This window comes from Schistocerca cancellata, chromosome 3 (assembly GCF_023864275.1).
Source record: "Schistocerca cancellata isolate TAMUIC-IGC-003103 chromosome 3, iqSchCanc2.1, whole genome shotgun sequence".
In the NCBI taxonomy this organism is placed as follows: domain Eukaryota; kingdom Metazoa; phylum Arthropoda; class Insecta; order Orthoptera; family Acrididae; genus Schistocerca; species Schistocerca cancellata.
This window is the reverse complement of record NC_064628.1, coordinates 595,752,259-595,765,519: the sequence shown is the minus strand read 5'-3', so window position 1 is coordinate 595,765,519 and position 13,261 is coordinate 595,752,259. Positions and strand designations below refer to the sequence as shown.

General features: G+C 41.4%; 1 protein-coding gene across 4 annotated transcripts in view; it reads right to left on the bottom strand.

Moving 5' to 3' along the window:
- LOC126175478 (leukocyte receptor cluster member 8) overlaps nt 1–13,261 on the bottom strand; it is a 76,026-nt gene that overhangs the window by 17,512 nt on the left and 45,253 nt on the right. For all 4 annotated transcript variants that reach the window (XM_049922290.1, XM_049922293.1, XM_049922291.1 and 1 more), the window contains one exon: nt 4,906–5,200. In XM_049922290.1, the coding sequence (XP_049778247.1) occupies nt 4,906–5,200 (295 nt within the window). The remainder of the gene's footprint in view (nt 1–4,905; nt 5,201–13,261) is intronic.

Here is a 13,261-nt window from a genome sequence, read left to right as displayed (position 1 = left end):
CATGTCACGTAGGACGTCATCAATACAGCCCAACAAAGGGGGAGAAAAAAAATTACCTGTGCAGTATATAGACACCAAATGGCGCATTGGAAAGACCAAAGAGGTAACCTGTCCATCAGGGAGTGGGAAGGGAGTGAGAGAATCAACAGGAAATGGTCACTAACACAAAGGTTGTCATGTGGTGACCAGTGTAATGAAGGGAGGAGGGAGGGAGAAGAAAGAGAAAGATCAATGGCAGAAAAGATACCATGACCAGCACTGAAATGAGTAGGGGAGCCATCATTAAGAAGGCCCAAGTTGTGGTCTGCAAGAAACTGGTCTATGAAAAGACCCCAACTAGATGGAAATGCACTGCTCCACAGGGGATGATGAGGATTAAAATACCCGAGGAGGAGGAAGGGAGGAGGAAATTGCTGAAGAAGGGCAGTGAAGGCTGCAGGTTTAAGAGTCCTGTCAGGAGGGAGACAAAGATTTCAAACCGTGACCTCAGAGTCCGGGCGGACCCTACCAGCAATCATTTCCAATGTAGTTTGAAATGGAATCCACATGCTAGCAACGTCCGTACGGACCAACATACAAACGCCACCAGAGGCCCGCAGGGGGGCGACCCGATTTCGACAGACAACACGGAACTCACGGAGGGTCGGTGTGTGATCATCAGTAAAATGAGATTCCTGTAGAACCACACAAGCTGCATAGTAAAATGAAATAAGGGATTTCAACTCTGGAAGGTGACGGTAATATCCACTACAATTTCATTGGATAACCACAGAATGATGATTCAAATGGGGGGTGAATAGGCTGAAGCCAGTCATGCCACCAGGTCACAACCCGTCACCAACAAGAAAGGGGCGACATCCATGAACAACAGGTCAGAATCAGCTTGTGAAGGTGGGAGGACTTGACCTCTGGCAACACCAGAGGCTCCTTGTCCTGTTACTTATGTTTCTTCTTATCTTCTGTTTGAGATCAAGGAGGGCTGTGTGGCAAAAAGGAGCCAGCTGCAGCAAGATCTGGAACAGAAAGGGATCGGGCAACCTGGGGTCCACAGACCTTGGTTCTCATGGTGGTTGTGTGGCAGCAGACCTTTGGCCTGGAAGGTGCCAGGAAGGGGGATCCCGGGAGGGGTGCCCTTGACCGGCAGATGCCGAAGGAGTGGGACACTTCTCCGGCTGTGGACGGGGAGTGGCGCCCAAAAGGGAGGGTGTGGGAGCCGCAGAGGAGGGGGGGGGGGGGGGGCGCAGTGGGGGGCGGGGGAGAGCGGTTCGGGACTGGGGTAAGGAAGGAGGAGAAAGGGGTGAAGATGCAACTAAAGCATAGCTAGACGTCATGGACACAGGATGAAGACATGAATGCTTCTTATGAGCCTCAGTGTAGGTTAGACGATCAAGGGACTTACACTCTTGTATCTTCTTTTCCTTCTTATACTCTGGGCAATCCGGTGAACGCGGAGAATGATTGCCATAACAATTAGCACATCACAGGAGAGGGAACACAGGAACCCCCCTGTAATGGATCTGGGAGATGTGTTATTTTCTACCGGATTTGTCGATACCAAATCTAATGAGGGAAGTTGTAAATGTTTTCTTATATTTTTGTCAGAATATTTTTTTGTGAATTGTAATTTGCCTTATTTTATGCTAATTTGCTTATATGTGCGAGAGTGACAGCATATTGATTAATATTAGCAGATGTGATGAAGAATATCAAAGAGACTGTTTACAAGTGGAAGCTTGTGTGTTGTGTAAAATGGCTTTGACGCTGGAGTCGTCTTTGACTGTAGTCGGTCGGCAGTGAACTCTCGGTGTGTGTGACAGTGGAACAATGTGCAGGTCACCGTTATAATAATTTGCTAGTGAACAGGAAAAATGAATTATGTTACTACTTTTTTTATATAAACATCAAGAAGGAACCACATTCGAAGAAATGGTATTTGAAGCACCAAAAATGAGGCAAACGCATCGAACCACGTCATTTCTGCAGCCGACAGAAGCCAACACAGAAAAGTCAAATATCATCTTATAAACATTTCACGGAAAAGTGAGTACTGTCACGAAATATGCTAAATTCAAGTATATAAAAATAGTGAGCATATTTCACCCCCCCTCATGGAGTGGACATCCACAGTCACCACAGAGAGGGGCCTGCCAACAGTGGGAAGACATGTCCAAAATGCAAACACTTAAAACATCTCATAGGTGGTGGGATGTACGGCTTCACGTCACATCGATAAACCATAATCTTGACCACCTCAGGGAGGGTATCCCCTTCAAAGGCCAGGATAAAGACACCAGTATCAATGTGATTGTCCTTCAGACCCTTCTGAACATGCCAAACAAAGTGGACACCCCGCCGCCCGAGATTGTCCCGAAGTTCCTCAGTCCCTATGAAAAATTACACCTTGAACCAAATTGAAAGACTGGTGGGGGGTAATGGACACAGGAATTGTGCCAAGATGTTTACAGACACGAAGGGCTGCAGACTGGGTAGCTGAAGCAGTTTCGATCAACAACGAACCCGACCACATCTTTGTCAAACTTGACTTCAATTTGTTCCACAAAAAATTAAGGTTTGGTATTGGTGAAAGTATCCCCATCAGTCCTGGTGCAAACCAGAGAGCAGGGGAAAGGTTTCGCCCCTAGCTGATGAGCCTGACCCTCCTCCCAGAGGGATAGCCATGGAACCATGGAAGGGAAGGCTGAAGGGACAGAAGAAGCAGCACTAAAAGAATCATTTCCATGCAAAGAGACAACCGTAGAACAATGGCCAGAGTTCTGGACCCATATGCATTTCATTTGCATAGCGTCCACCCTGATACCATCCACTCCGATCAGGGGCTCCCCCCATGGGTGCCACCCAGCCACAGCAAGGGCCGTCAGGCACGGTGATCATTGCTGGGAGTTCCGATGCTCCAGGATGACAAGCAACCACTCCTAGGCTTACATGAGGTGGTCACAGCTCAGGTATCAGAAGTGTGATCCCTGTGTTTTCAGGGGGCTCAACCAAAAGGGTACATAGTGACCCCAACCCGCAGGCTGGCTACCACGCTGGCTATGTACCCTAGCATCAGACGACAACGTGAAGGAAAAGGTGAAAGGAACTAGGAAGTCACACACCGAAGACACTAGGTGAGGTGCTCTTCCCCAAATGGCTTACACTACAGAATAGAAATTTAGTAATGGATGTCAAACCCCAGAGGGAGACCAGAGAATACCAAAAGGATGAAGTAATTATGCAACAAAACCAAATTGCAAAGCCAACATAACCAGGAGGATAGCGGGGCCAACATAAACAAGGACAGGAAAGGAGGGGAAGGGCAAGGAAATGCAGCCGGGAATGAAGGAAGGCTGCAATAGCTCGAGGCCCCGTGCTCGCCACGCACGTACTCACGAAAGGACTGTGAGCCCCCTGGGGGGATGACTGCCATGTCTACTTTCACTGAGAATCAGTTCCAAACAAACCACTCCTCAAGCCTCCCTGCCTCTCCTCGGCAGCTGCTAGACTAGTAGCAAGTAGTGGTGGCAGCACTGACTGCAAGCTGAGGGGAGGGGTGGTAAGGAGAGAAGCAGTAGGAATGAGAGAGTAGGGAAGCGGCGCACATACTCAGCTGCACCCAGCCAGTGATGAAGCGTGACATCTCAGTCAACAGTTTCATGCTACTGGAAAAAAACACCGAGATTTTTCCAGAGTTTTTTCAAATTTCCCTGACACATTTGAAATTCCCTGATTTCCAGAACTTGTGGCAACCCTGATTTTATACAACACAATGGAATGTCACATTTAAGCTGGAGCTAACCACATTCATACATGAAATTATGTATTTAAGAACAAAACTTAATGATTCGAAAATTGGAAACTCCTTTTAAAACAACTACAAAGCAATATTAGCATCAAAGGGGACACACACACACACACACACACACACACACAGTGAATTTTATTTAGATTTTGCCACATAGTAAAGTAACTCATTTGCTCAAATCACCATGCACAATAGTTATAATTTCATAATGATTGTATAGCAAATGTTACTTATTATTTGGGACAAGAATGAGTTGTGGCTGCACTGATACTTGAACAAGCACATGTTGAAGCTGTTCACAAAGTTTGGGACACACAGTGGTGAGTATATGATCTTTATATGAAAAGAATGAAGTCAGAAAATGCAAACCACAGTAGACAGCAAAACCCCATATAGTGTCAGTTCTGAAGCCATGAAGACAGTGGCAGATCTCAAATTTACAAGTTGTAACAAAACAATATATTTTACACAAGGCAGGTTTAACCAATAAATTAGGAAGTCATACAACATAATTCCAGATGAGTGTGGAGGTCAACTGCCATTTTAATCTATCAAGAAGACAGAAATGTATGTTACCAAGCAACATAAACACTCTAAAAAGGTCAACGCTCTCAAGTTACTCCGATTAACAGAATGTCATACAACTGGTAAGAACACTTTCTATAGCTACGTTTCCAGTTTGCATGCTGATGCATGTGAATACCCAAATGGCACCATATTAAGTTATATTAGCTGTGATGCTAAGCCACAATTCATTCAAAGGAAGGCATCTTTTGCTTCTGTCCCAAACTGATGTGAAGCGACCTCTTTAATAAAACATGCCTATTCTTGTGAAGCTGCAGCAGTTGTGAAAACACTACAACCAAACATCTCGCTCAATAATAAATGTTCTTGTGAAATGCAAAATACGTCGTTTATCATACCATAGTTTCTGTACATTACTTTAAAAATTATAAACAACTTTGCTGTTGCAACACCCCATTTTGACATTTCTGTGCCATGTAATTATGTTAACAGCAGCACATTGCTTAAATAACAGAAAAACAACCACAATTCTGAACTAAATACTTCACAGACAAAATCTTTGAAGATATGACACTTACTGAGGTGAGACGAAGGTAAGGTTTTTCTATATCCTGGCATGTCCCCACAATTCTACAGGAGCTCAAGTCTGGGTCACCAGTTGAATCAACAAAATAAAGGTTATTTTGTATTGTTGTTGTTATAAGGCTGAGAGGTTTCTTCTTCCGTTGAGGAGTATCCGTTGGTGAAGCAACTTCAGATTCCTTAAAATTCGAGCTGAAACGAGCTGCCCGTTGTTGCAGTCTTTCCGAACTACCAAAATCCTCGTTACCATTGAACTGAGAACCAAACTCAGAGTAGAAATGGCTTTTTGACCTGAAGACAGAAGCATAATATATCAGTTGAACACGATTGAGTTTATATAACAACATAAAACTTACATTACAGAAATATAAACAATGTGTGCTAATAACAGCTATGCAATACATTTTAGACAGAAGAAAGAGCACTCACTTTCAACACACCTAAACAAAAGGAACAACAGCAAGGTACACTGCCGAGACCTGTGTGTGTGTGTGTGTTTGTGTGTGTGTGTGTGTGTGTGTGTGTGTGTGTGTGTGTTTTACAATCTTGTCATAATATCATAATAGACGAGGCATTAGCAGTGACGTGCACTTCTACAACACAACAATGACCCTGCCCTGGAGTGAGGATTTTTCGTGGATTTCCCAGTAAACACACATTTTCTGGTGAAAGTACATTTTTTCCTGTGTTAAGTGACAATATTCTTTCCCTTGGAGCTGTAAAACTTGTCAGTCCTTCGAATTGTAGTGATTTTATACAACGGCTTATAACTTCCCGATACTTTAGGAAACAAAATCTTGTATACTGCATATTTTCGTATTAAAGTATAAATATGAATTCCACCAAATACAACTTGGTTGCTTCTGAAGCACTGAAATCTAGATTGCACCACGCATTTATCAGCCAATCATAGCTCATGGCACTTGATCTTGCCATTAAGTAGCATGAACACACGAATAGGAAAAGTAAAGACACACGCGCACAGTACAGCTACAAGAAAAGCTATCCTTTAACACATAATGTTGGTCTTTTTTTAGTGTGTGTTACCCTTTTCAGATAAGTCAAATACAAATGTGCCATAGAAACTTTAAATAATGGCGTAAGTAACTGGTCTTATAGGTTCAAAATTTTTCTATGTGGCTGAGTCTTAAAGTGTTAAGTTTTGAATGAGGATCACACTCTCCATGATATGACAGGGTGTATACGTGGACAAGGAAAAAAGATCCCCGGATTTTTCCCGGTTAAAAGTACACTTCCTCCCGGGTGAAAATACACTTTTTCCGTGCTATGTGAGAGTATACTTTTCCTCGGAACTGCAAAAGTTATCAGTCTCTTGAATGGTTACGGTTTTATATACCGGCGTAGAATTTCCCACCACTTTAGCAAGAGAAACTCAGGTAGCAAAACACGTTTTGGGAATTTTCTGACGTGCAACAATATGTAAACTGTGTTTTCGTATTATGAAAGTATAAATTCCACCAAACACCACATGGTACTTTCTGAAGCATTGAAATCGAGATTGCGATGCGCTTTTGTAAGCCAGTCATAGCTCACATCATGTTATCTCGCCAGCCGATAGCAGCTGACATTCACAACATAGGACACGTGATGTAGTCAGCCAATAGCAACATCATTGTTAAGTAGCGCGAATACCATATAGGGAAAGTTACTGGTTTAAATTAATATACGTATTGTTGCCACAAGAAAAGAAAAGCTTTCACACGTGTTACACTTTAAGATACATCACACAAATGTGACAGTAAAATTTTTAATAACAACATAAAAGTCATATCTTCTGGGTACGAAATTATTCTAAATCATCGTACTCAAAGGGCTGATTTTTAAATGAGGGTCAAACGCTCTGTGATTTAAGAAATTCATCGTACGTTCTCACATTTACTTTGAAAGTAACAGTTTTCAAACCATCATTCACAATATTTTCCTGCGACCTGTTAGAAATAGGTTCGTTTCAGCAGTTGCCAGAGAGCGCCAGATAACAAACGTCACCGTGCTTGCGCAGCTACGCAGGAAGCCTGTATGTGCGAACGTGTAAAACATTAAAAGACCTTACATAATGCCACAAAAGAAACGAGACATTAGAGGATACGCCAAGAGCACGGGAATATTGTGCACCATACTAAAATGCATAATTCAGCTGAAAGTGCACATTCATATGCCCAGATTCGGATGTAAATTTTCTTGGAGTATGAGTACTGTATTATCTCATGTTTGGTTCTTTATTATAGCATAATGTCATAGGTGCTCGAAGATGAAAACGTGCACTTTAAACGCAGCGAACAGTTGAAACTAGCCAACAGTGTGGAATTTAACACTCCGTTTCAAATAAATTTACTGGCTCAGCGGGAAAGATTAATTAAAGCCAAAATTTTTTTTAGCAAAGTTAAAAATAACTTTTGTTCTGCAAGGCGATTAGGCTAATGATTGGCTGTCACAAAGGGATTAGGCTAATGATTGGCTGTCACAAAGGGAACATAAAAAACTAATAATGTATTTTAGCCTTCCATAATTATGTAAATGTATTTTAATTGACTTGATAGCTCCTGGCCACAGATATCCGTTTTGTTTTCATTTGATGTGAGAGCAATAAACGAAAAGGAAACAGCAATCTCACTAAATGTAAACATGGGTCACGTGAGACTACTCACCTCCCGATTACAACTTAATACTACTCTGTGGATGAGCTCCGGATCTACGATATTTCCGAACCAGGGCAATAATAGATTGCTTGTACCCAAGACTGGTGGGCTTTCTTGATCTGATTACGTGTATTTTGTCACTGTCTGCTAGGTAACACGAAATAGGTCTGCCTAATATTGCAGCAATTGTGACACACACCGCCACTATTTTGGCACAAATGGTCATTTTTATAACACGACAGAATATAATCACGAAGTATCAAAATATCAAATGCCTATTAGGCCTACTACAAGCAAAAAGTTTCATGTTAGGAAATGGTCTCACATTTCATTCATACACTCTAGCTTCTGAAGCACGAGATTGAAAAGGAGTAGTACAAATTTTTTATATAGATTTGGAATAATCATATTCTTCAATAATTTGTGTGATGTTCCCGTTGCTTCTCCTTCCTCTTTCTAACAAACAATCTTGTCATCACTAATTCTGTAACTATTCCTGCCAGGGTTAAAACTTATTCTCCCTGCCACAATCACCGGTTTAGTTATCTCACGTTTATTCTCTGGTAGGCATTATTATGTGTTCGTACAACGTGTTTTCCATGTTACTCCCAGAATATAACTTTAGTGACTGCTAGCTGGGGACTGTACAACTGGCCCTTACCAGTGTAGCGTTCTGGCAAAAATTTTCTGCCAAAATTTCATTTTCTTGGTTATACCAAGAAGATAATACGTACTCTTTCTTACCTGTGACATGGGAAGTGTTTCAAAATCATATGAATAATCGATAGACAGATGTGCGCTGGATACTAGGTGCTTTGTGAATCAAGGTCTTCCCCCCCTCCCTCTCCCCTCCCCCAACAGAAGAAATTGCCGCCCAGGGCAGACATCCCTGTTTGCCCCCCCCGAACCCTATATCCAGGCCCGATGCACATGCGTGAATCTTGACAGCTTAGGCGCGCCAGTAAAATTTTTTCTGGGTAGCATCTGGCTGTTTGCCGCTATTGCTTGTACAGCTAACTGCCACACTTCTGCAGCTAGAAGCAGGATAAGGTACTACTCATACGCTACTCAACTGTGCATGCACTCGCTCACAACTGCTCAAACGAATGTAATATGAACAGTTGTGATGTCACGCTCATTGGAGGCAATTTGTTGTTATGAAGCATTGCATTGTCTTCCTAAAGCCGTTGACACATTTTGCTGTTGGCAGACGCTTGTGTGAGCACTTTGTTTCGTTGCTGTATATGGCGCATTTCATTGACAACTTAGTTTAATTTTCGTTTTTTTTATTTTCTTTCCCTCTCTTTCATGTTTTATTGCTGCAGTATTATTCTGAAGTAGCGAGATACAGTAATATCCTTTGTTAGAGTATTGGTTCTTACCAGTCAATGTTACAAAAAATTAACTGAAAACTAAAAGAATAAAAAATTCCCGATTTTCCCTGGAAGAAAAATATTCCCGGGTTTTTCCCGGATCGTATACACCCTGTATAAGAAATTCCTCGCACATTTTCACACATAACGGAATTCATCTTGCGTACACAAAAATTTACTTTCAATATAATGCTTCTCAATCCACCACTCTCAATATTTTCCCACAACCTAACAAGGGCGCCACAGCGATCAGCCGAATGCGATGTCGCCTGTAATTAGTCACTCACCTTGACTTCATTTGTCTTATAATTTAACTCCAAGCATTTACACAATTTACTCTATGTGTATATAGAAATGTTGTCAACAGAAGAACTATTGATTACTGTAACTCTTGTTATAAACTATATGAGGTAGAGTTAGTTTATATGAAATGACAAGGGAATGAGTACCGTACTTACTCGAATCTAAGCCGCACTTTTTTTCCGATTTTTGTAATCCAAAAAACCGCCTGCGGCTTAGAATCGAGTGCAAAGCAAGCGGAAGTTCTGAAAAATGTTGATAGGTGCCGCCACAACTAACTTCTGCCGTCGAATATATGTAGCGCTACACAGGCATCCTTTGTCGGCACAAAGACAAATACTGGCGCCAAAACCTCTGCGTCAGTAAATAAAATACAAATTCCGTATTGTTCATCTTCGAATATCAATGTACTACGAAAATCCGACTGGTAATACTGGGATTTTTGTCAATATGGCCAACTCTACGTTCTGAATTTTTTCCTACCTGTGAGAAGAGATGGTTGCTAATACGAACCTGATGAAATGTGAATCACATGCAGTATTCTCTTCACCATAAGAATAATACGAATATAAACATTTTGCCATGTATTCTATCGTGTTTGCTTCTATCTCATTTAAATCCTGTCTGCCAAATAAACTACGAAACTAGAGTGAGACAACAGCAAACACGGAAGAATATATGTATCGTGTCATGTTTATATTCGTATTACTCTTATGCCTAATAGTGATACTGTCAGAAATGAAGCACGGCAACTGACTAGATTTTTAAATCTAAGATGACTAATTTCTGTGCAGAATTTGATGTACTAAAGAAGCGGTCGCAAAGATTTTCAAACGGAGAAAAATTTTCGCCAAACTCTCGTTCAGAACATGTTCTATCATACGCAGTCTATTATTTGGTTCTTGTTGATCATTATCAAAGAAAGCAGCAGTGTAAGTGTAACGCCGGAAATGCATATCCTCCTATTTCCATCTATTGTACTATTATTTTTTTTCCTTGCTTTGTTACCTCAAGATATGACATTTCTGTCTCTTTGTATATTGTAATTGTTTCACTGTTTGTATATATATATATTTATACATTTATGTCGATGTATAATAGGTTTGTTTCGTAATTATTATTTGTATTTTTACGCTGGGTCTTGCCTAGGGAAGACTGCTATCGAACGATTACGTCGATAGGTCGTGTGAAGAATCAAAGTGTATAGGATCTTTGGTAGTGTTAACTCTGCCGCGTGGAGCGCGGGCTGAGCAGAGGGAGTGTGGCGGGAGTAGCGAGTGGAGCAGGTGTGTTGTGTGACGCTCCCGCGAGTTGCCGCGCTTTCGGGGTTTGGCAGCATGTAATTGCGCTCGACTTGCGATGATAGTTTCTGACATGGTGTCGCGGACGGGAAACATTAACTAGCGCACATCAAGAGCCCGTTTCGTCTGGTGACCGTGTCGAGAAGAAGGCGCGCCAACATCCAGCTTCTGCAACAGCGACGGCCGACAATGAGTGACTGTCGCCACCTCCTCGACCGACGGCTTCAAACCTTCAATCAACCGACAAGGAAGATTGGACGCACGTAAAGTTTTAGAACTGTATGGCAGACCTCAGCTTTTCAAACTGTTCCATTTTCGTCACTATAATTATAGCAACTTAGCATGAACGTTTGTTGCTCATTGTCCCAATTGCATTACCAAGCAGAGTCCCTTCCTTTTCCGAAATGAACCCGAGTGTCGTTGAAATTCAAACGCCAGCATTAAAGTAATATAGCTAACTTGTTTTCACTGCTTTAATTTCAAAATTCTGTTATAAAGTATTTATAGCTGGCTACACTATTTAGATTACACAAGCACAAATTAAGAGTGCGAGTTTTGTTACCATATTTTAGCTTACCTGTGACTGCAGCTCAGCTTGGTACGTACTAAATTTTACTATTGCTAATTGTTCAGAATCATTTAATTCAAGTTCAAAGTTAAATCTCTTATTTCTAAATTGCGTAGATTCAAGTAGCTTTTGAAACGATTGTTGAGGTAATCCAAGACTAACCGTATTTTACTGAATTTCGATGTGCTTCAGAAAGAAAGCTCACTATTAACTTCAGTCTAAATTAACTTTCGATTTTTCGATTTTATTAATTCCTTTGCTAAATTTAGTCAGGGTGTAGCGAAATTTATTACTTCTGACAAACTTTCAGTTTTCACACTACACGTGTCAACCTTCAGTTGCCACGCTTCTAGTGCTAATTATATGTGTAATAACCTTTCTTTTTCAGTTACTATAGTAATTGTCCTTAGGACTGGCGACCGTGATTTCCCCCAAATCTCAAATACCTAATTACCGCTAGTTAATTGTTAACGTAATGGCTGCACATTTACTTTCTTTATTAACTTTACCCCTTTTCAAAATTAATTTCCACCAGTTTCATTAGCACATTTCCTTTCATTTAGATGTAACCCTTTCCTCCCTCTTTACCGACAGGTTAACTTCGGTGACGATTGCTTTTCCAAAACTCCCATTAGGTACACGCGGTTTCATTTTTCACTGTCATTAAGGTCGGTAAGTGAGGGGGAGGTTACACGTGGCGACCGTGACAGGACAAGCTTCAGATTTGTGGTTGTTCTGGACACGAATTTTGCATTGTGCAAATCTCGTAACAAAGTATTTGTTACGTACAGGCCGATACGTCAGCGAGAATAAGTAGTGGGAGTAATCCTAATTATATTTGAGATTTGGCATTTATATTGAAAATTATTAAAATGAGTGAAGGCAACAATTGCCAAAATTTGGTAGACTTGGATACGGAACAATCGGTTGAACAGTGGGAAACGAGCACCGCGGTACTCATTGTTCAGGGGCAGGCGGCTAGCATGAAAGACGCGACCGCCGAAACGCAACAAAGAGCAGAAATGGAATTCCAAACTTTAGAAAATGTTTCGGAATCGGAAGCGAAAATCAAATCTGTACCCCTTGATGATGAATACGGGGGAACATGTATAGAGGAACCAGCTACGGAAGTAAAACCGGTAGTCTCCGGGAATTTAACTGATTTATTGAATGTTTTGATTAACGAAATCAAGAGTCAATCGGCCAAGCTAGAAGCTCTGTCTGCCAAGCAAGAAGCTCAGTTTGAAAAAATTGAACGGATGCTGGACAATCAGAACGAAGCTATTAACGTTGTTAACAACAATATTGGAGTTGTTAACACAAAAGTTGATAAAATCAAAGAAGATATTGTTGTAATTAATACCGAAATCGGTAATCTTAAACAGGAAATGATAGGCGTTCAGGCGGAAATTGCGAGCATAAATACTCGTTTTGATTCCGAAATTAGCAGAATCGAGAAAAGTGTAGGAGAAGCAGTTGCTCCGATCATCGAGAATAAGGTGACGGAACAAATTCAATTAGTGAAAAAAGAGGATCAACAGAAGGTGGAAACTTTAAAGGCTTTAGTGTCCGAAGTAGACACTAAAGTGAGGGAGCAGGCTAATACCTGCGAAGAGAAAAAGAGGGAAGTGGAAACGCTTGCGACAACCACTTGCCAAGTAATTACGAGAGTGTCGGAATTAGAAAAGAGACTTGACGAAAAACAGAGCTATGTGCCAATCTGTGCACATAGTTCGGAATTGTTGACGAAAGAGGAGCGGTTCGACCCCTTGAAAAAAGGCGGTATACACGCGACGGATTTCATTAAAAACTGTGAAAGAGTTTTACCCAGATCATGGACTAATGAGAGAAAAATTAATGCGGTTATTGATGTGCTGGCTGGTGATGCCAAGCGTTGGGGCTTAAAACTCAACATTACGAACCTGACTTTTGACGAGTTTAAAAATTTGTTTCTGGCTGAATACTGGTCAGAGCAAAAACAGCAAAGTGTCTGGCGCGAATTTGTCGTATCGAGGCCTTTCGATGCGAATTCGCGCGGTTCGATGAGGGAGTTTTGTGAGGGCTGGATCCGCAAGTTGGAATATTTGCGTGATCGCCGCACGGAATCCGAAATAGTCTGGGAACTCTACAAGAAGCTTCCAGATGATACAAAA